Below are 24564 nucleotides of genomic sequence, written 5' to 3' on the forward strand. Positions count from 1 at the left end.
AGACATAAAGAGGTGGTTTTTCTAGCCTGCCAGCTGCTCTCAGATTTGCATCTGGGGTGTGTTGGGGAATGATCCTGGATCCTCCTTGATATCATCTCTTCTAGCCTGCCCATCTCCCAGCCTTCCTTAACCTCAGTAACTCCTAGATCTGTATTCACAAAGTTTCTTGAGTCTTTTAGGAAGAGATCAAATTTCCAGCCAGTGTCCCCTATTGGAGCAATACATTCCCCCAGTTTCATGCCAGCTTTGAGTTTTTACTGTTTTTGATATACCTGCAAAGGTTCAAACGAACCGGAAGCTAGAGAATATCTTATGTGTGAAGAGAGGGCCCTTTCTTTGTAGAAAGTCTACTGTTCTTAGGCTTATTAAAATATCTGTTCACTGGACTGCACGGGACACGAGGGCAGGAGCTTGTTTTATTCTCCTTGGTGTTCCCAGTGCCTGGCATAGGCCCTCCAGGCAGTAGATGCCCCAGAAGTGTTGGAGGAATAAATGCCTGACTGATGAAGACAATGAAGTAGGGCCACGCCCCAAGGGAGGGACGACCAGAAAAGGAGAAAATGATGTTAGAGAGGCGGGCTGGGTGTCATTCAGCAAGGGTCCTGTATGGCCAAATCAACGACAGTAGTTTGAAGATCTTGAAGTTACTAAGAGAGTTTAGGCCATGAGGAGGGGGCTGGTGGTGTCAGGGAAGTGAGGTGAGAGCTGCGCTAAGGCAGTGCCAGTGGAATGGAGTGAAGGGCTCGTTCCCAGGACTTCCTTCCTTGGTAGTCTCAGAATTTAAAAGCTAGAAGTGTCAGCAGGCAGTCTGTCAGCCTCATGAGAAGGGGATCATGGGTGTGTGGCCTTCTCTTTGATGATTCATTTGATGATAGCTATGGCAGTCTTCAGGATCACACTCAATTCTGCCATTGGCTTAGTGGCTTAAACTATTTGTTTTTCTCTCACCTTCCCTTCCTTTCCCTTCCCTTCTCTTCCTCTCCCTTCCTTTCCCTTCCTTTCCCTCCCTTTCCCTCCCTTTCCCTCCCCTTCCCTCCCCTCCCCTCTCCTCCCTTCCTTTCCTCTCCGTTCCCTCCCTTTCCCTCCCCTCCACTCCCCTCCCCTCCCCTCCCCTCCCTTCCTTTCCCTTCTTTTTTTTTCTTTTCTTTTTTTTTTTTTTTACTCAGCAGTCTCACTATGTTGCCCAGGCTGGACTCAAACTCCTGGCCTCTAGTGATCTCCCACATCAGCCTCCCAAAGTGCAGGTATTATAGGCGTGTGCCACTGCACCCAACTATTCAGTATTTTTAAACTAGGCTTTCAACCAGAAAAATTATTTTTGAATCAACTCTATTGTGGAAAAAAAATGCATGTGAAATGCCCACCAGGTTATAACATCTCTTCTTTGCTCTGGGAGATTGAAGTGCATCAGAAATATGACCTGTTTATAGGTGCTCTCTTAGAAAAACCCATGTTGTGTGCCGTGAGCCTCTAGGTAGATTTGTGCAGCAGCAGAGGCTTCCATTTCAATAGCTCTGACTTTTCTTTCCAAAGAAATATTGCTTCTCAGGAAAAACAAAAGCAAGAATGAAAGCCCTCCAGAAAACTTGCACTCTTTCTTCCTTGGGCTTAACCCCAAATCTATCTGTGTTGGTTTCACTTTTCAAGTTTTAGGTGTTAATTAGTCAACTCTCTGTTGTCACTGAAGCTCCTTTTCAATCTGGCCCTACCTTCCTTCCTACATTTGTCTGCTGCCTTCCTACTAAAGTTCCTCTGTGCTCCTGCTGGATTTACTGGCCCCCACGTGGGTCCCATCATTAGATAAGTTGATGTGACTCAAGTTTGCTAACATTCACTGCTTAATTCTGCCAGTCTTAGCATTTACTTAGGGCATACGTGTTGATACAGGGATGTGTTCACTTGTTGCTTACAGTAAGTGCTCTTTGTTGGGTGTATTTAATGGTAAGGTAAAGTGGAATTGTAGAGGGATGTTCTGGTAGAGAATAAAGGAAGCTGGCTGGGCACCGTGGCTCATGCCTGTAGTCCCAGTACTTTGGGAGGCCGAGGTAGGAGAATCACTTGAGCCCAGGAGATTGAGACCAGCCTGGGCAACATGGTAAGACCCTGTCTCTATAAAAAAAAATTAAAAAAATAAGAAAAAGAAAAAATATTTTAAAAAAGAAAGTGATTTTAAAAAGAGAGGCTGAGCATGTGGCTCATGCCTGTAATCCCAGCAGTAGGGGAGGCCGAGGCAGGTGGATCACTTAAGGCCAGGAGTTCAAGACCAGCCTGGCCAACATGGTGAAACCCTGTCTGTACTTAAAAAAAAAAAAAAAAAAATTAGCTGTGCATGGAGGCTGAAGCAAGAGAATTGCTTGAACCTGGGAGGTGGAGGTTGCAGTGAGCCGAGATCGTGCCACTGCACTCCAGCCTGGGTGATGGAGTGAGACCCTGTCTCAGAAAAATAAATAATAAAAATAAAAAATAAAAAGAGGGAGAATAGAGGAAGTCAGGATGCGAAGGGAGGGGCTCTAAGTTGGCTTCCCAGTAGGACCAATAGACTCATGGGCACATTTAACTTTTCCTCAAGCCCGTGTTACTTTCCAGTGAGATACCTATCTGGCAGTGGGAGATGCAGTAAGGGTGTAGTGGAGGCAGTTTGGTATAGGAGGTGAGTTTGAATCCTGACGCTTGTGCTTACTAGCTGTGTGACCTTAGCAAGTGACTTCACCTCTCTGAGCCTTAGTTATCTATGGAATACAAAGGTAAAGGTATGTATCTCCTAGTGTTGTGAAGTTGAAATGAGATGATAAATTTAACATGCTCAACTCAGAAAGTGCTACTTTCTCTCCACCTCGCAGCATTTCCTGTCTTGGTGGTCTTTGCCAAATTTCCATCATTCATCTGTAATCCTCAAAAATTTTTATCATGTGCCTGGCAAAGATCATATACCTCCTCCTATACTCCTCTTACTTAATTACTTAATTTTAAAAATTCAGGTCATTTTTATTAACTGACTGCATTCATTTAGTGAAGATACTATACCACTCCTATAAATATAGGGTTACTATTAAAAAAAGACAGTAAAAATAATACAGTGTTATGTTATTGACGATAGTCAGATGCTGTTCCTTTTAAAGGCTCTGAACCAGAGTCTGTTTTCATTTCATTAAAAAGGACAATTAACAAGTTAGCAAGGAATTGGTAGAGCTGTGCTGGCCCCCAAAAGGAGACGTTTTCCATGACAATCGAAAGGGATTGTAAGAACCCTGAAAATGGAATCACCATTTCTCTATGTGATTCAATGTCATTGAATGGTATGTTCAAACACCTTTTGAAGTCATGTCAGACACCATGAAAGGTAGCATCTTCCACTCTGGGAAACACTTAACTTGGAAATCAGTCATATGGGAACAAAATACCAGCTCATGACTGCTAGGAAGTGGACCGGGTCCGGATCTCTAGAGGAGGGAGCTGGCATGGACTGGTGGAGTGGGGGTAGTGGTGACCCTAACCTGGGGATGGGGATTCAGGGCAGCGTTCCAGCAGAGTGGAGGTGCTAAAAAACCAGAGGGTCTCATCCAAGAAGGCCTCAGATTTGCTGCTTGTGGAGTGAGGTTAAGGGTCTTGTTGTCCTTTAGAGTGTGGTGTGCATCTCTGCAGGAATAGGGAATACGTAGAAAGCATATCTGTGTGTGTGTTTATATAATGACAGCTATTTTTATTGAGCTCTTTCTTGGTGATAGGCACTGGGCCAAGCACTTCGAAAATGTTAACACATTTAATTATCATAACAACGCAATGAATAGGAATCCTTATTCTCCTCATTTCACACACGAAGAAACTGAAGCTTAAGGTTCAGAAACCCAGAGCTGGTATCTGTAAAGAAATGCAATGGGCAAGAATTCGCTTTACAGCAGCCACTGTACAGCAAGAAATATCATTAACGATTGTTTAATCAAATCAAAGTAGGATTGGCAAGCTGCCCATAATGGTCTTTGTTAGGACTTCCTCCCCTGTTCCACTGGATCACTTATTTAAGTGGTCCCCAAACAGTTGTGGGGGTGTGCTTGACTCCTTAGTCCGTGGCTATAGCCACAGTGGTTCTCTTCGTTCTTTCTGCTCCTCAATGCTGCCTTCAGGAGCAAGCCTTCTGCCATCTGCCGAGCAGTTCTGTTTTGGATAAACTACAAGAGACGCTGCTCAGTGATTCTTGATTCTGTTTACTAGTCATGCTGTAGGCTGGGACCATTGTTCTTGACCCTAGGGCGGCAGGGTAAACGGCCCCGCAGGCATCCTATAGCTATCCCACATCCGGAGCGCTACCTGCAGGAGGGACAGGTTCTATCTCCTCTGGAGAACTCACATTCCTTCGTCCAGGAGTCTTTGTCCTCGTGGTTGGGCATCTCCACAGGTCCAGTCACCAGCCCCTCATCCCCTTCCCTAACCGCTTAGCTCCTGCAAAGAGCTAATTAACTATCTGAAGGCTTGGGTGAGGTCTTCTTTGGCCTTGTACTTGAATCACAATGAAACTGTTTCCTGGGGTAAGAAGAGCTTAGGCCAGAGGTTCTTGACTTTGAGTGAGCACAAAAATTACCTTGGGAACTTGGAGATAAAGCAGATTTCTGTCCTCCTTCTGTTTTAGCAGTTTTGGAATGGGGGCCGGGCGCCTGCATTTACCTAGCACCAGGTGATTCTCTTCTGCAGGTGGTTTGAGGAGCACACTGGAAAACAAATACGGGCTTGGCTTTGGAACACAGAGGAACAGAGAGAGAGAAAATACACTTTTCAGGGGATAACAGGCAAACATTAACGTCTTAACAGATCATCCTGCTAGAAATATTTGCACAGTATAAATACATATTCATATAACATTATGGATACTATTAGTATAACAATAAATACATGATCTATCTACCATTTTACCTGGCATTGTAGTGTCATCATTTTCTCTGTTTTTCTTAAAAAGTCCTTCAAAAACATATTTCTTATATTCCCATAAGATTTAGCTGTATAAATATCTTAATATTTATTTACCTAACCCTTGTTATGTGACATATGGCTTGTTTTCAAGGGTTGTTGTAATAAATAATGGTTTGATGAACATACTTCTCCATAAATTATTGTTCTGCATTTGTATTTAAAACTAAACAGCATTATGAAAATTCTAACTAAGTCTGACATTACTTTGAAGTATTTGGTGTTACTTTAAAGTATTTGTGTTTTTCTCCAGCAAAACAATTTGCAGGATTTGGTTCTTATTTCATAATCAATTGTTTCTCCCACCTTGAAAACTAGCTTTCTGTTTTAACAAAATAGAAAATAGATGGATGATTCCACTTAGAAGAAAGAAGTATTCTTAACGTAATACTCATGAACCAACACTGTTGTAAGTGGGGCAAGTGCAGTAATTGTTGGAAGCCTCAAAGAATACTGTCTCCCATACCAGCCAAATAAGCCTTGGTATTTTCAGCCCACGGGTTGATGTAATCTACCCCAGAAACATCAAGCAGGATATTTCAGGAAGCATCACAGGTGGTTAAAACATTTTTTATGGTCAGAAAGTTGATAACAAGTAACTCAAGCAGTCAGTTGGTAGAACCACTGCAGCCCCAGCAATCTTAGCTGGGAACTTGTGGATGTAAATAGAAGGACTACAGGCAAGTGAGAGTAAATGGCTCTGTGTGTGTCCAAAGAACTGAACTTTTAATTTAACTTGTAAATTTTCTTTCTTTTTTTTTTTTTTGTTTTTTTTGTTTTTTGAGACAGAGTCTTGCTGTGTTGTCCAGGCTGGAGTGCAATGGTGCAATCTCCACTCATGGCAACCTCCACCTCCCGAGTTCAAGTGATTATCCTGCCTCAGCCTTCTGAGTAGCTGAGATTACAGGCATGTGCCACCATGCCCGGCTAATTTTGTAATTTTAGTAGTGACAGGGTTTCTCCTTGTTGGTCAGGCTGGTCTCGAACTTCTGACCTCAGGTGATCTGCCTGCCTCGGCCTCCCAAAGTGCTAGCCACTGCGCCTGGCAATTTAACTTGTATTTTAATTTTTTTAGCAAAAGTAAAGCATAACATTAAACCAGTTCGTCTATTCACTCAAGGCAGGGACATTCTGTCTCATGGGCCATTTTCAACTTCAGCGAGGCACTGAGTAACTATATATATATATATATATATATATTTTTTTTTTTTTTTTTTTTTTTTTTGAGACAGATCCTCACTTTGTTGCCCAGGCTGGAATGCAGTGGCACAATCTCAGTTCACTGCAACCTCTGCCTCCCGGGTTCAAGTGATTCTTCTGCCTCAGCATCCTGAATAGCTGGGGTTACAGGCATGTGCCACCATGCTCGGCTAAGTATTGTATTTTTAGTGAGGACGGGGTTTCGCCATGTTGTCCAGGCTGGCCTTGAACTCCTGACCTCAAATGATCCGCCCACCTCAGCATCCCAAAGTGCTGGGATTCCAGGTGTGAGCCACCACGCCCGACACTGAATAACAATTAACTGTGTTCATTGAGCAAACATTTTTTGAGAATCTTCTATGTTCAAGACTCTGTTTGGTTCTGGCGACTCAAAGATAAGTAAAATTCAGTGCTTTATCTATCTTGGACCTGCCCACAGTCTCCTGGCAGAGAGAGACACATAAACAAAGAGACACCAATAATTCCAGTATAATGTGATAATAGAAATACGTGTGCAATGCCATGGGACCTCTTGGAGTAATTCTAAATGTTTAGGGGGAGGGGAGAGGGATAGCATTAGGAGAAATACCTAATGTAAATGATGAGTTAATGGGTGCAGCACACCAACATGGCACATTTATACATATGTTCCAAACCTGCACATTGTGCACATGTACCCTAGAACTTAAAGTATAATAATAATAAAAAAAGAATAAACAGCCACCAAATTGCCAAAACAAATGGCTAATCAGTTTGTAAATGTTGCTCTTAACTCAAAAGAAACATTATCCTGTCATATTCTAACATAATAATAATTCTGTTATTATATATTACTTAGATACTTCAAAGCATTTTCACAGATACATGAGAAAATATTGAGTCAGATGGCTAGACAGGGTCTTAGAAATCATCCAAAACAATCCCTTGATTGAGAGGCGAGGAGCTGAGAACCCTAGAAGGTGAGTGACTTCATTCGGGCTCCCTCAATGCCTTTATGGCAGGAATGGGACTATGATTCAGGTCCTCTCTCCAGTTGTCCAGTGGATTTTCTCTAACACAACAGACTCTACTTTGTATGGAGTCACGTGCCCTCGCTTAGTACTCACTATTGCTATGACCATCTCAATTAGGATGGGAGCTAAAGTAAAGGTATTTGTTCTTATTGTTGCCAGGATCATGGCTGAGACCCCTATAACAAAAGACAGATTAACAAGAGAAAAGCATACAAATTTATTTAATATGAGTTTTATGTGACATGGGAGCCTTCAGAAATGAAGACTCCCCAGAAAACCAGGAGAACTGTTTATTGTTCTGGACAGTTGTGCAGCAGCATGATTGGAGGACAAAAGGGCATGGTCTCGTGAGAATGAGCCGGGGGAGTTTACCAAGGCCTGTCTGCTCAGTTTCATCACTGTGTCCCTGTGTCTTCAGAGATAAGGATATTCTTTTCCTTTAGGTATAGGGTGGGCACCGCTGGAATGAAGATTTTATGACCTACTTGAGAGGAAAGTCAGAACACATTTTTACAATCTGCTTCAGGGGAGAAGGGCAGGGGGAAGGATAGAAAGCCAATCCCACAGGCTGAGGCAGTAGAATGGCTTGAACCCAGGAGGCGGAGGTTGCTGTGAGCCAAGATCACACCATTGCACTACAGCCTAGGCAAGAAGAGCAAAACTCTGTCTCAAAAAAACCAAAAAAAAGCCCCTCCCACTTCTGCTATTTTCTCAAATGCCAAGGTGCCAAATTTTGGGGGAGTGTGTCTGGAGCCTCACCCCTTTTCACAAAGCTAACACGTGAACATCTCATTAGTACCCATCTGAATGTGTTGACTCTTCTCCTTCTTTATATAAAATAGAATTACAATAAGGTTCTCAAATAACATTTTCTTGGGCTTTATCCCTATAATGCCTCAGTGTCCACCAAATTCCTGCCAAATAGTTCCAGGAGCACCCAAGGGTGTCCAGTCCTTCTAAGCATGGGATGTCTGCCGTTTTCTTCTTCTGCCCCGACTCATTGTGGTGAATCTCTTGTCAAAGCCAACTGCAACTCAAGTCACAGATGCTACTGACTCCTGCTAAAATGTGCTCATTTTAGCACCAGATGTGCTCAGCTCTCCATGGGTGGGCCCTGAGGATACTGGTATCTTGGCTAAGGGGACCATCTTTGTTATTGTTCACAGCAGAGTTGCTACATTTTGGGCAGGCTTGCTTTCTTTCTTTCTTTCTTTCTTTCTTTCTTTCTTTCTTTCTTTCTTTCTTTCTTTCTTTCTTTCTTTTCTTTCTTTCTCTCTTTCTCTCTCTCTCTCTCTCTTTCTCTCTCTCTTTCTCTCTCTCTTTCTCTCTCTCTTTCTCTCTCTCTTTCTCTCTTTCTCTCTCTCTCTCTTTCTCTCTCTCTCTTTCTCTCTCTCTTCTTTCTTTCTTTGTTTTTGAGACATGGTCTTTCTCTGTTGCCCAGGCTGGAGTGCAGTGGTATGCTTACTGCAACCTCCGCCTCCCGGGTTCAAGCCACTCAAGCCATCCTCCCCACCTCAGCCTCCCTAGTAGCTGCACTACAGGTGTGCACCATCACATCCAGCTTATTTTTGTACGTTTTTTAGAGATGGACTTTCTCCATGTTGCCCAGGCTTGTCTCAAACTTCTGGTCTCTGGTGATCCACCCAACTTGGCCTCCCAAAGTGCTGGGAGTACAGGCATGAGCCACTGCACCTGGGCACATTCTGGGCTCTTGATACACCATCAAGATTGGACGGAGCCTGGTGAAAAGGTTCAGAATTATCCTTCCTTTAATTCTCTCTTCCAATAGGAAACTCTTGGTCCCTCATGCAGATAGACTCCAGGATGCTTGCCAAATGGGTTCTCAAGACATGACAAAATCCTGGGATGAATGGAGCTTAGATTCTAGTGAAAAAAATATCTTTATTTAGAACAGCCTGTATTCCATGGATGTCAATGAGGATTCCAATGAAAAAGAAGCCCATGATAGTGGGAAATACTGATTTTATTTTATTTTATTATTTTTTTTTTGAGACGGAGTCTCGCTCTGTCACCCAGGCTGGAGTGCAGTGGCCGGATCTCAGCTCACTGCAAGCTCCGCCTCCCGGGTTCACGCCATTCTCCTGCCTCAGCCTCCCGAGTAGCTGGGACTATAGGCGCCCGCCACCTCGCCCGGCTAGTTTTTTGTATTTTTTAGTAGAGACGGTGTTTCACCGTGTTAGCCAGGATGGTCTCGATCTCCTGACCTCGTGATCCGCCCATCTCGGCCTCCCAAAGTGCTGGGATTACAGGCGTGAGCCACCGCGCCCGGCCGAAATACTGATTTTAATAGGTTAAATAGTTTTTTTTTGGAGGAGGTGGTGGGGACGGCAGCTTTATTGAGGTATATTTTATATACCATAAAATCCACTCATTGTAAGTGTTCAATTCGATGATTTTTAGTAAATTCATAGAATTGTACAATCATCACTATAATCCGGTTTTAGAACATTCCCATCAACACCCTCCCCATACCCCTGAATTCCCTCAAGTTTACTTACACTCATTCCCCACTGTCACCCACCGTGCTGGGCAACCACCAATCTACTTTCTGTCTATGGATTTGCCTATTCTGGATATTTCATATAAATGGAATCATACAACACCCGGTCTTTTGTGTTTAGCTTCTTTCATTTGACATAATGTTCACGCAGGTTGTAGTTTGTATTAGTAATTTGTTTCTTTTTTTATTACTAATCAGTATTCCATTGCACTGCATTTGGTTTATCCATTCATCAGCTGGTGGACATTTGCACTGTTTCCAGTTTGGGGCAATTATAAATAATATTGCTATCAACATTTGTGTCCAAGTCTTTGTGTGGGCATATATTTTTATTTATCTTGGGTAGATTCTCAGAATGGAACTGCTGGATTATTTGGTAAATGTATGTTTGACATTTTAAGAAACTGCCAAACTATTTTCCAAAGGCTATTTTACATGCCCACTGTCAGTTTCTGAGGGTTCCAGTTCATCACATCCTAGCCAACATTTGCTATTGTCTGTCTGTTAATTAGAGCTATTCTAATGGATGTGTAGTGGTATCTTACTGTGGTGTTCAGCAGGTTTTTATTCAGGCCTTCTCATGGCCTTTAATACAGCAATGTGCATTGTGAATTTCCAAAAGAGAATAGTGAATAGAAGATGCTGTGTTTCCCAAACTTACTTGCTCTTGGAATTCTATTTTTCACTGAAATGAGAATATTAAAGGCCTAATGTTCTACAGAACAGATTTTGGGAAGCATTACATCATTTCATTATAATATTATATTTAACTTTGTTCTCTGTGATATTTAGTAACAAGCAAGAGTTTGCTGTACAATGATTTTGAGTCATATAGCATAGATGTGGAGGCTAATAGAATGTAAAAGTTAAAGGAGGATGCTTAAGAGGTTAGCAGCATGGGAAGTAGTTGTTTTTATGAGTAACTCAGTGTTAGTTTGTTTTTCTCTGTACTTGGTTTTCTAGCCCAGTCCTGATGGGCCCCAAATCTCATGGGGCATGAGGCTGGGCTCGAGCTTAGAACTTGGCTACATTTTAATTGCTAATACTTAGATAATAATCATAATTTTTATTTTATTTTAAATTTTTATTAATTTATTTTATTTTTTGAGATGGGGATCTCTCTCTTTCACTCAGGTTGGAGTGCAGTGACATGATCTTGGCTCACTGCAACCTCCACCTCCTGGGATCAATTGATCTTCCGTCCTCTGCCTCCTGAGGAACTGGGATTACAGGTGTGCACAACCACGCCTGGCTGACTTTTTGTATTTTTTGTAGAGACAGAGTTTTACCATGTTGCTCAGGCTGGTCTCAAACTCCTGGAATCAAGCAATCCTCCCACCTCTGCCTCCTAAAGTACTGGGATTACAGGTGTGAGCCCCCATGTCCAGACAATAATTATGATGACAACAACAATAATAGCTATTAGATGAGATTTAAATTGATCACATCTGTGCCAGGCACTGTGCTGAGCACTCTTCATGGATGATCTCAACTGAATTCTCACAATGACCCTACTATAACCATTTTACAGATGAGGAAACTGGGGCACAGAGCAGTTAGTAGCTTGCATGCAGGTAGTAGATGTGGCAGAGTCAGGATTGGAACCTGGACCCTCTGAGACCAGAGTCTCTGTTGTACATCCCACAATCATACCGAAAAGGTGGATCAGCCTGAAAAAAGATTTTTTAAAATCTTAATTACACAGGAATTATATAGGATGCTGGAAAGGTTTCCAGTCCAGAATTTGGCTCCTTAGGGTCATCATTGTTCTAGTCACTCTCGGCCTTTCCTCCTCACCTAATAGGAAATGCACCATGTGTTCTCCTGTGGGAGTCCTCTTGTGTCTATCCTTCCAGCCCCATGGCCACTCCCTTGGTCCAGACCTCACCTCTCCTCTGGACTATTACCAAGCATGTACACACACGTGCACGCGTGTGCGCACGCACGCACACACACACACACACGCATACATGAAAGCTTCTACCTGGTTTCATTGTTGTTAGAATTTTTATTAAAAACCAGGAGCACATCCCCATGAGAAGGATCTTTCCAGAGCCCTGCCCTGCTGCACTGCACTGCTGTGTCCAGTTTAACAGCCTTCACTGGCTCTCTTTTCTCAAAGAAAATTTCAAACCCTGAGCAGTGTATTCACACTGACTTCTATTTCCTTCCGCATCATATCTCCCATAACCTCCCGCTCTTGGATCAACTGCTGTAGGCCACCTGGCCTCTTCACTGCTGCCAAGACAAGCAAAGCCATCCTGCCTCCATGCCTCTGTGTAGACTTGTCCTCCAGCCTGCCATGCCTTCCTCTCCATTGTTTGTTTCTCTGAGCCCTTTCCTGCCCTTGGACATCCCCACTACCTCTAGGATACTATTTCAGCAGATCCCGGCCCATAGGACCCCTCCTTCCTTTGGAACCCCTTGGAGAACAAATGTCTGTGACCCTGTGTCATCTATCTAAGTTCTTCGGTCTCAGTCTTATTTTCTGTAAAATGGGCACAATAATAGTCCCACCTCACACAGTTCTTGTGCAGGTTAAAAGATGTAAAGCACATGGTAAACTTAGAACAGTAGCTGGCACAAAGCCTCAAGGCAAGTATTCAATAAATGGAAGATACTGTTATTAATAATCGAGATTGTAATTTTTATTACTGCGTGATGCTTTGTGTTGTTTTAATCTAACTCTCTCATGAGGGGTAAATCTTCTGAGAATGGGGATCAAGTCATGTCACAGTTCCTGTAATGCTTCAGCATCAAGATCCCAGGACATGTTTGTTGAGGATGGGTGAGCAAACCCTAGCTAAAGAGTTGGAAGCTCAGTGTCAATGTGAGCTCTACCAGCGACTCAGCGTGTGACCTTGACTTACATTCTTGGCATCTTCGTTTCTTTCACTTTGTATCATCATCCCTAATATTCTGTTTGAACGTGGATTTCAAATCCAAGCCCGATATTGATTCTCTGTGTTAATTTGGGCACATTCTTCAATCTTCTTAGTCCTCAGTTTCTTAATCTGTGAAATGGAGAGAATAATCTTGTTTTACTATTGGCTGTAAGAATAAATGAGGTATTGCTTATAAAATGCTCACCTCAGTACTCAGTTCAGTTGCACTTGTGGTTGTTTTATCATAGCTGTTTGATTTTGTTATTTGATAAACACTAGACTTGTTGAATGTATTAGTTTCCTGGGTCTGTCATAAAAAATACTACTGATTGGATGGTTTGAACCACCGAAATTTATTTGTTTCATAACTCTGGAGCTTAGATGTTCAGAATCAGGGTGTCAACACCGTTGATTCCTTCTGAGAGCTGTGAGAGAGAATCTGTTGCAGGTTGGGAAGCCTTAGGCTTGTAGATGGCATTTGTCTTGGGTCTTCACCTTGTCTTCCTTTTGAGCATGTCTGTCTCTGTGTCCTTTTGTAAAGACACCAGTCATATTGGATTAGGACCCATCCGAATGATCTCATCTTAACTTGATCACCACTGTAAAGACTCTATTTCCAAATAAGATCGCATTTTGAGGTACCAGCAGTCAGAATTTCAACATACCTTCATGCTATAGAGACACAATTCAGCCAGTACCATTGAAAATGATTAATAGTTTTATTTCTTAAATGAAATAGAAATGAAAAATCACTGGACAGTGATTCCCCTTCCCTCCACTGCACTTGACGTTCACAGCAGTTCTTTTAACTGGATCAGGTGAGTGGAGTTAGTTTTGATGAAGATCCTCTTCTTTCTGCAAAGCAACTCCCAGAACCTTTGTCCTGAGTGGTGAGTCCCACAAGTACTTTTGGAATTGTAAGTCTGTCACTTCTAGTTCACGACGTTGTTATAGGGCCCCCGGGATGGAAATAACACACCAGGTCTCAGTCAATTGGTGTTCTTTCCCTGTTTTTATAGCACTCTGCAAACTCTCCTGCTGTTTACATGTGACTTATATTCCTCTGGTGGTCCCTAAATAGATGTAATAAAAACAGATTTAGAATATTAATCTGACATGGTTCAAGCCAACATGGTCTAATAGAAATTTATTTACTGGAGATGGTGAAAAATCAGAAAGAGTAGAGTGCGAATCATTTCTTAGTAAGTATTTGTTGCTGGCTTCTTTGGCACTGTTTTTCAAAGTGCAGTCCTGGATTCCTGGTGTTGTTTGTGGAAAATGCAGATTGCAAGGCCCTGCCCCCGTCCTGCAGATTCAGTGTCTTTCAGGGAGGGGTCCTGGAATTGGCATTTCTGTTGATCTGCCCATGTTCTGAGTGGTGCTTCACCCTGCAATGTTTGAGAACCACTGGTTTCTATCCTCTCGGAAGGAAATGCGTTGTGTTGTCTGAGTCAGATGGGTTTCAGTGCTGGAGTCTGTCCAGGGCTGAAGACCAGGAGGGCCAGGAAGCAGGTGTGGGGCAGATGGCCCAGGGATGGTCTGTGGGCAAAGGGAGGAGTCAAGTAGCCATGGTGAGGACAAGTGTGTCCAATCCTTTGTGAGGTGACATCTGCTGAGCATGGTAAAAGGACAGTGGATTTCAGGTGTGACAGGGAGGCCTGTAAAGGTTGATGGGGTCTGTACTGTCGCCAGGTGGTTTGACCTGGGGCATGAGTTTCTGGCAGCCTCAATGTATGGAGGTCCGAGCATCATCCCTATCAAGGGTCTAGCAGCTGGGAGCACTGGGAGCACAGGGGGTGTAGGAGGGGCTGACGCCTAGTCCTGAGGGGGGCTAACTCCACTCACCTGACTCCACTCATCTGACTCAGTGAGGCGGGGCCTCAGAGCCACTTGGAGAGAGCTGTGTGCAAATTTGGATTTCTGAGCTTGAACCAGCCCTTCTTCATTACACTGTGGGAATCTGTATTTTTAAAGCTCCCCAGGTGATTTAATGTGAGTCCCTCGGGATAGCATTTGAGAAGCATGAGGAAAGAGTTGGCTTTGGGACCAGTGACCTGGTCCTAGTGCTGTGACCTTGATCGTGTTACTAACCCACTCTGAGACAGTTTGATTATCTCTCAAATGAAGATACAGATTTTTTTTCTTTCTTTCTTTGCTGTTGTGAGAATTACGGATAAGAGATGTGATACACTTAGCACACTCTCTGGCACACAGTAGGCCACAATAAATGGTGGCCCCAAGCCTTGTGAAACCTGAGATTCTAGGCACAATGAGAATCCACTGGGCCAAGGAGTCAACAGAGGGACTCTGACTGGAATTGGGATATAGGATGAGATCTTGACTCTAGACAACATTGCCTCCTGGTGTCCAGAAATGGAACTAGGAAAAAGAAAAAAGAAAAAAGCAGCACTCATGTCAAGGCTTAAATAGTGTTTACCTGTGCAGACCAGGCATTATTCTAAGCACTTTATGCACAACCTTTTGAATAAGTACTATTGTTATCCCATTTTATACATGAGAAAATTGGGACTCGGAAAGATGCGTGCATGGTCGCATGGTCCATTGTGCAGCAGAATTGAGTTTCAGACCCAGGTCATCTGGCTGTATCCTCAGCCCCCTGTTGCTGCCTGTTTAAGCCTCATGTGAGGACAGAGTGGTCTTTGAACCACAATGCTGAGTCTCAAAAGTAAGCTGGGACTCAAGAAAAATGTTTCCAGCTATTTATTATTTTTTTTTTTGCCATACATTTCTAGATGTTAAATTGTACAGCCACTTCATGACAAAGTTAGAAAAGCTGGCATTTTCATAGCAGAAACTGAGCTCTAATAACCTCCACTATTGCCAAAGGCTTGATAAGTTCTAATAGAAAATCCATAACACAAAATTATCTTAGAGTGAAAATCCCTTGACCACTTTATATTCCATTCTTGCATAAGATTTTTAATTTTTTTTAATTTTATTATTATTGTTCTTTAAGTTCTAGGGTACATGTGCACAACGTGCAGGTTTGTTACATATGTATACATGTGCCATGTTGGTTCGCTGCACCCATTAACTTGACATTTACATTAGGTATTTCTTCTAACTTGCATAAGATTTGACCTCTTTCATGGGTCAATTAGAGCTTCAAAGGGCTTCTCTGACCACGGTTCCTTCTCCCTTAGCCTCCAGCCTCACTGACTCAATCCTCATTCAGTTGATAGAAATTTGAATCTCTGATCAAGATTTTCCCCACCTTACACATGAGGCATTGGCATTACCGAATATATTGGCTTGATTCTGAGAGTATTTTGTTAGAATTTCAACCTTTTGTAACATTCTTCTCTATCCCTTCTCTCTGTTCTCAGGGCATAACCTTCGGTGGCAGGACAAATCAGGCCAGCACGCAGTCTGCCAAGTCCCTGTCAAGAAAAACAGCTAGATCCATTTCTAATCAACACTTCCCAACACAACACTTCTGAGTCTCTAAAGGAGACCAGAGCTTGAAACTTTCCAGACTTCCAATAGATATCGAGTGCAAAAGGATATTTAGGTTGTCTTCGCACAAATCTGGTTGATTTGAGAGATAAAGGGGTGAGAAAACGAGTGTGACTTTCACCTAGGAAGTCACATGAACATATTTCACATTTGAACTACATAATGCATGATGGTTATTGAAATAGCCCAAACCTCTACCACAGAGCGAGGGATATAGCTCAAGTGGCAACCAAGCAGTCGCAGAACCAAGGAATGGATGACTACAAGTATCAGGACAACTATGGGGGCTATGCCCCCAGTGATGGCTATTACCATGGCAATGAGTCCAACCCAGAAGAAGATGCACAGAGTGATGTCACCGAAGGTCATGATGAGGAAGACGAGATCTATGAGGGCGAGTACCAGGGTATCCCTCACCCAGATGATGTCAAGGCCAAGCAGGCCAAGATGGCGCCCTCCAGAATGGACAGCCTTCGGGGCCAGACAGACCTGATGGCTGAGAGGCTGGAAGATGAGGAGCAGTTGGCCCACCAGTACGAGACCATCATGGATGAGTGTGGCCATGGCCGCTTCCAGTGGATCCTCTTTTTCGTCTTAGGTTTGGCCCTGATGGCCGATGGAGTGGAAGTGTTCGTGGTGAGTTTTGCCCTGCCCAGTGCAGAGAAGGACATGTGTCTGTCCAGTTCCAAAAAAGGAATGCTAGGTAAGTGGAAATTTCCAATGATCCCTCCAATGAAAGGGAGGGAGAAGTAAAATTTATGTAGTATCTGTCACTATTAGGCACTTTAAATATATCACAATGTACCCATTTTGCTGTTAAGGAATTTTTATCTTAGAGAAATCAATTGATTGGCTTAAGTTTGCACAGCTAATAAGTCTTGGAACTTAGATTTCTGTTGAGGTCTATCTGACTTCTGAGCTCTTAGTTTGCTTTCCAGATCTTGTTGCCTCCTTGAGAGTCAGATTTCTTTCTTCTTCTCATTAAACCTTCTTCGATGTCCAAATGACAAATACATTTTGGGAGTGGCAAATGTGGGAGTGGCAAATTAAACCTTCTTCCATGTCCAAATGACAAATATATTTGGGAAGAGACCTCTGGCTGGTGTCTTCCACTTGGTTCTTCTCTCTGTGTCTTTCCAGAATCTGATGGTGTCTGTTCCTGGTTTCTCATGTACATAAATGTTAGTAGGCTGAATGCCCACATACCCTGGGGATGAATGGTGGACTTGAGCACACCAGTGGAGTCCCTGCAGGCTGTTGGGAACCATGCTGTGAAGCACAGATGTATTCTGCAGGATAGAGGAACAGCTTTGCAAATCAATTAAGAGATCAGCATCATCAGAGCCAAGCATCAGCATCAGGCTGAGGCAGAGACGATTTGTGAAATTAGAGAGAGGATATGCACAAATGGTGTGATGTAGAAAACATTCATCATCATATGGACAAGCATTTGTCTTTAGTCACCAAATGTCCTGCAAAACATATCTAGCCTCTAAACTTAGAGTCCATGGAATTAATTGTGCAGCAAACATGCAGTTATTGAGAACTATGAGTCAAGTTCTCATTCAAGACCAGGACATGCTTGTGACCCTGAAGAGCTCAAAATCTATCTAGCAATTCAGCTCCTTTATTCAACAAATATTTTTTATTGATTTACCTTATGCTAGACTCTGTGCTCAGGACCTGGGAAGAAAAAAGCTTTTGTCTCTCAGATAATTTGCATGTAGTTGAACAAACAGACATTAACAAACACAGAGAATAATTTAGTTACTGTAGGGACAGTCTCTATGAAATACCTGGTGCAATTCAGATCCCCAATATTTGCTATAGAACAACAGCTAGCAAACAGTTCTGTAAAGACCCAGATAGTAGATATTGTAGACTTTGCAGACCCAGATGGTCTCTGTCACAACCACTCAACTCTGCCACGGTAGCACAATAGCAGCTTTGAACAACATGTAAACAAATGGGCGTGACTGTGTTCCAATTAGACTTTATTTACGAAAAAATGGTCAGTGGGCCAGATTTAGCCTGCGGGCTGCAGTTTGCAATCCCCTGAATTAGGGCCACTGTAAATAAAACTGAGATATCAAATAAAGGACATCTGCATAAAGAATTGTTCCTGGGGGCTTTTTAAAATGGTTTTACACATTTGTGTTTAACTAAAGGGCCATTTAAAATGATTAGAACTATGTCAGATATAACCATGAGGGCACCAAAAGAGACAGAGTATATGCAAACAGAAGGAAGGGCTTGAGAAGCAAGGATATTACCTAGAGTTTTTAAACACCAATATAATTTTAGTGTAATTCTTTTTCATATTAAAAAATTCTGCTACCTGCTTTTAGGTATAAATAGTAGATTTTTTTTAAAGGACAAAACCAACCAACCAACCAACAAACAACCGATAAAAACCAAAAACCCCAAACAAAACAAAACCATCTCCAACTGATGTAAACATTTCCAAGACATTAATTTGTTTTGCAGCATTCCCAACTGAAACCCTGGGTCCCTGTGAGTCCAAATTGGCAACGTCGGTAATGATTTCATGCCCTGCTGGTCTCTCTGGCACCGTGGTGCCTAGCAGCCTCATTAACAGAGCTGCAGTATGGTTGCAGCCCTTGCTGGCTCTTACGGCAAATGCTGGGAGTTGCGGGAACATGGTCTTAATCTGGGGAGTCCAGGTTTTTGTAATTTTGCTCTTAGTGTCTGCCCAGAAGATGCTGTGACTCAGCCCAAGAGGAGAAGGCAGACCCTCTGAACATAGATAGACTTCCTGTGCACTCATGGGACCCTCTTTGTGGTCAAGAAAATGAATGTCTAAATGGATCCAGGGGGCTGGATGATTTGAGGATTTCATGAGGCCAGAATTTCCACACACGGTCACATGGAACCTTCAGAGTCACCATGTCAGCTAGATGATCTTTGTCCTTCAGTGTAAACATGCAGACCCAGATTCAGAGAGTTTTATCTAAGGTCACATAGCTCGTAAGTGTCAAGCAGGGGTTTGACCCCAGGTCTATTTGACTTAAAAGTCTGGGCCCATTCTGCCACATCACACTGCCTTTCTCTCATGCCTGGTTTGTGGGAAGGAGGTCATGCCATGCACAGGCCACTGTCTGTGTCATCAAGCACCTTATAGATTGCTTGGAACACCAGACTGCTTCCAGAAGAAAGGGAGCATGGTGTGCTGATAATGATGTGGGCACTGGAGTCCGACCTCTAGGCAACTGGGTGTGTCCTGTATGTCGTCGATTTGCTAGTGACCTTGGGCAAGTGATGACTCCTCTAATTCTTGGTGTTTCCATCTGTAGAATAAGAGCAGTAATACAGTGCTGTGAGGACTAAATGAGATAATGTAGGTGTAAAGCAACCAGCACTTGGTGCCCCCTCAACAACGATTAGTTCTTGTTACTTTATATTCTGCCATTCTGCCTTCTGGCATTTGCAGTGAACTATACCTGCAGTGAGATGATGAAGCAGTGTGGCCCTGGAGCCAGTTGCTTGGGTTTGAGTCCTTGCTGTGCCATTTCTTAGTAGCGTGATTTTGGGCAAGTTGCCTGGCTTCTCTGTGCCTTGGTTTCCTTGTTTGCAAAATGGAGATAATAATTGTATCTACTTCATAGGATTTTTTTGGGGAATTAAATGAGGTTAATCCATTTAACATGGCTAAAACAGTACCTGGACCTAATCAGTGCTCAAGATATCTTAGTTAACATCGTTAATTGTGGTTGTTATTATTACTAAACTCATTGCTTGATAATGATTCAGGAACAGATTTTCTCAGGTGAGACTGCAAATTTCTTTCAGCCAGTGTTTTTTATGATAGACTTCTAAGGTCAAGCTATCCTACCTCAGCTGGTAAAAAGGCTGTTTATGTTTGAGTGCTGCTAACTCAGATCTCTCTTTCCCCATCCTCTCTCTGTGTTAAAAAGAAACTCTCTGGTTGGGTGTGGTGGCTCATGCCTGTAATCCCAGTGCTTTGGGAGGCTGAGGTGGGAGGATAACTTGATCCCAGGAGTTTGAGATCAGCCTGGGAAACATGGTGAAACCGGTGTCTACAAAATACAAAAGAAATTAGCCAGATACGGTGGTGCATGCCTGTAGTTCCAGCTACTCGAGAGGCTGAGGTGGGAGGATTGCTTGCGCCCAAGAGGCGGAGGTTGCAGTGAGCTATCATTGTGCCACTGTGCTCCAGCCTGGGTGAGAGAGTGACAACTCGTCTCATTAAAAAAAAAAAAAGAAAAAAAAAGAAAAGAAAAGAAAAAGAAACTCTCTGAAAGTGATGTCTTTACACTAGACTTCTACTTGATGACCCAGGAAAGGAATTCAGTAAGATAAATCTCCATTCCCAAATTCAAGTGTCAAATCATAGGATATTTTGTTATTTTTTTCCTGGAAATTAATGAATCAGTTCAGAAAATAAATAAATATCCCTTGGCCAGGTGACAAAAATATCTGGGTGCTGCTGTCCTATTTTTCTGAGCGTTTAGAAAGATGAAAGTTTACTTCTCTTGAGCATTATGTTTTGTTGGATCCTCATCTGGAACTCTCACTTGGGGAAGAAAAAGGTCTGTGAGTATGTTGTTGACATTGAAGGCTCAACCCTGCCTAGTGTCCAGCAGTTGGTCTCTTTCAACTCTCAATGAAGGAGAAGGCATTCATTTGTTAATTAAAGTCTTCATCCATTCTTTTAAAAAATGATTGAACATTACCACACGCCTGGTACTCCTCTGGTTTATAGCAATACAAGGAGACAAAGTCCTGGCACTCAATGAGTTTTATTCTAATGGCGGAAATGGAGGTCACACAGAGATGTTAAATACAAACACCACAATATAATCGTGCAATGCAATATTCAGTCTTACCACTTTTATTCAGATAGGAAGGAAACAAAGACAGTGTAAAGGGATAGAGCTTGAGCTTGGGGGAGTGGTTCTAGAATTAGGAGATTTGTTTTTGCAATTGCCCTATTAATGATTGTGTGACCTTGGGCCAATCTGAAGTCTTTCTTCTGAGATTCCACAATTTTAGGTGGTTGATGAGTGAATCCACATATATTTTAACCTTTTATGTGATAATTATGCATTTTCTGGGTATGTAAAAGAAAAATCACCCAAAGAAATGACTAAACTTAGGAAGCTCAAGGCTATGTGGCAGGGTAAGCCATTTGGTTCTTACAAATGACATCACTGGCAACGGATTATCATGTTTAGGAGTGTGGAGTTGATCCCACCAGCAATGGAGAGCTGTTTAATGGGGAGCTACGAAATATGCCTTTGAGGAAGGAGGTGATAAGATGGGGCCTGTGGTTTAGGATGATCACTCTACCCCAGTGATTTTGGTACTAAGAGTGCTTCTAGAGGAGCAGAATTTTGAGGATGAGTTTTCTGAATTGGCTCTGGAGTTTCTGGAATTGTCTTTCTAATCTGATTAGATTTAAAGATAATTCATTTTTTGAATGTGAGAGCCTTGTCTCCCTGGAGTTACTTTTAAATGGCAAAAACCACAATTATTTTTGCACCAGCCTATAGGATGACAATATTGGCGATACATAAGACAAACCAACTCCATGCTTTTCTGCCTGCATTTAATAAATCGTCACCAATTTTTCATAATTGCAAATAAGTGCCTCAACCTGGAATTGTGGGCTATTCCTTACCTTCATGCCTATGAATGTGAGCTTCCCTTTCAGGCAAGAGTTCTATGTTTTGCCTGAAGAGTTTTGATTTCTTGGAAGGATCCAGCGACTTGTGTATTTTATTGGCTGTTAGTTTCTTGCCATCTGCAGTGAAAAGACTCTGGGAGTTATACCTTTCAGAAAGTGATTTAGAACTTAACAGTTGACCCCTGGGGCATGGTGTCTGTGCCAGCCGCACGGAAGAACAGAGCAATGTCAGATGGGGCAGATTCATTAGAATAAATTGTGAGCTGAATTTTCATGGCAGCTCAGAGATAGATATATTACTCTGCTGTCATGAAAGATTATCCCGTGATTGTTTTATATGCAATTCTAGCCAAGCATCAGGGCAGAATATTTGATTTATGAGCCATGTTTTGTTTAGGCCTAAATTCATTGTCAGTTCTTGAAAAGAGGAGCCACTCTGTGTCTCAGAAGGAGGTGGCATGGAGGGGGGTGGGTCACTTGTCTGGCACAAAATATGTCCTCAGTAAATACCTACTTACTCATGATGGTGAAATCCACCACTGGCAATGTCCATGTATTTCTTTCTGTGTTTGATTTATATCAGTTTTCTTATTTATACTGTTTAGATCATGTAATTCTTCAGGATAGACTGATTACTTGATGCTCTTGTGAAAAAAAAAAGGCTCAGAAGAAATAGAATAAACTTAAAATGAAGGGCTCCCTTAGCAGGCATACGCGATTGCCGTGTTTAGGAGTGTGGAGTTGATTCCACTGGCAATGGAGAACTGTTTAATGGGGAGCTATGAAATATGCCTTTGAGGAAGGAGGTGATAAGATGGGGCCTGTGGTTTAGGATGATCACTCTGTCCCAGTGATGTTGGTACTGAGAGTGCTTCTAGAGGAGCAGAATTTTGAGGATGAGTTTTCTGCATTGGTTCTGGAGTTTCTGGAATTGTCTTTCTAATCTGATTAGATTTAAAGATAGTTTATTTCTGAGCATGATATATTGTTATAGCAGTAGTTCCTTTTGAATTTTTCACATTTAAAATTTAATTTCAACTTTTATTTTAGATTCCGTGGGTACATGTGCAGGTTTGTTACATAGATATATTGTGTGATGCTGAGGTTTGTGATATAAAGGATCCCATCGCCCAGGTATTGAGCAAAGAACCTAACTGTTTTTCAGTCCTTTCTCCTCTCCAGTAGTCCCCAGTGCCTATTATTCCCATCTGTATGTCCACGAATACCCAACATTTAGTTCTCACTTATAAGTGAGAACATGCAGTATTTGGTTTTCTACTCCTGCATTAATTCACTTAGGATTATGGCCTCCAGTTGCATCCATGTTGCTGCAAGGAACATGATTTTGTTCTTTTTTATGGCTGTGTGGTATTCCATGGTGTATATGCACCACCTTTTCTTTATCCAATCTCCATGTTGATGGGCACTTATGTTGATTCCATGTTAAAGAACCTTTTGACTCTATTTCTAGGAGTAAAGAGAACACTGATAGTCCATGTTGTGATGTGGCAATGAAGATACATAAAATATCACTAGATACATCTAATCAAATACTTATAATAGGCAAGAATCTGGGTGACCAAGTACATGATACCTTCAAACGTTTTTGTCAAACTAATGAGTATAATGACTTTGGCTGGTAGCACTAATGGTACGGGACAAAGAAGGGAAAGAAATGGATGAGCCCAAGGATTCAAATTCCCAGCTCAAATGCTGCATAAAGGATATGAAAGCTTCTGTGTTTCCCTTGAAAGAGATCCTTATCTCCTGAGATTGCTGAAAACCAAACCCAGAATCTCATTCTGTGAGTGGCTGAATTACAGTGAAAATTGAATTCCCAGCCTTGCAGGGTGTCTTCTGTTAAAGTGAGAACATTGACTGGGAAGGAATGAGATCCTGAAAGTCAGCATGGGGATGTGTGGGAAGACTGAGGAAACTGGGAACACTGAGCCCCTAAATTCTGAGGAGTCTTTTTTGCCAATATAAGCAACCTCTCTGCCCCTATTCAGACAAGATGAACTCTGCAGTGACTGAGGAGGCTGTGAGTGCCTCTCCTGAGGCAGTTGCCTTGCAAGACTTGCTGATTCTCATCAGGACCCACCCCCTCCACCCCTCTTTGCTTCTAGACCTATAACTATACTCAAGTCCCATCAGGCCTCTAAAGGTGAGGCACAACATGTGGACCATGAAGAGGTGGCTACACTCCAAAAGAATGATTTGATTTTTCTAATTTACACACACAGAAATCTGGAGAATATGTGTAGGAATGGATATTAAGGGTGTGGGATACTGGTGGAAGAAACATAGAGTTGGGTCAGGCTAAATTTATTGATTTGGGCCCACTGAGCAGAAATTCTGCATTTAATGTTGCAGCTTTACCAGTTTGTTTCATTGGTTGGCTGAAATGTAGATCAAAATGTGGCCCATAGTAAATGAACTTGAAATGCCAGACCTATGTTGGTTTATGGTAGAGGAAGGGATTGAAAGGCCTAGGAATATTTTCATCTTAGATGGATTTTTCATTTCAGACCTACTCACCCACACTGAGAGGGTTCAGAGAACACATCTTTTACCATGACTATGAGGGTTTCTTGAGGGGATCCTTAGTGTCCTTAAAGAGGTCTGTGATTACTGTGCTCTCTGGGACAGACCTTCCAGTGTGGACTGTAGTCACTGAGTTGTAACACCTAAATGCAGTGGGAATAATTGGATCCCAGGGTGCAAGGGCCAAGTGGTGGCACTCAGTCACCAAAGGCAAGGGGAGTGTGGTTACTGTAGTGGACAGCAGAGGCAAAGCAGAAATCAGAACGGTCTGACCTGTGTAGACCTATGGTACTGGCT

General features: G+C 42.4%; 1 protein-coding gene across 6 annotated transcripts in view; it reads left to right on the forward strand.

The window, feature by feature from the left end:
• Positions 1-24564, forward strand: part of SV2B (synaptic vesicle glycoprotein 2B) — a 188974-nt gene that overhangs the window by 97494 nt on the left and 66916 nt on the right. For 4 of the 6 annotated variants that reach the window (XM_077938317.1, XM_015143054.3, XM_077938318.1 and 1 more), the window contains one exon: positions 15926-16758. The exons of 1 other annotated variant lie outside the window; for it this stretch is intronic. In XM_077938317.1, the coding sequence (XP_077794443.1) occupies positions 16308-16758 (451 nt within the window). In that variant the 5' untranslated portion in view covers positions 15926-16307. 6 annotated transcript variants of the gene reach the window in all.

The sequence above is a fragment of the Macaca mulatta genome, chromosome 7, assembly GCF_049350105.2.
Source record: "Macaca mulatta isolate MMU2019108-1 chromosome 7, T2T-MMU8v2.0, whole genome shotgun sequence".
NCBI classification, from domain to species: Eukaryota; Metazoa; Chordata; class Mammalia; order Primates; family Cercopithecidae; genus Macaca; species Macaca mulatta.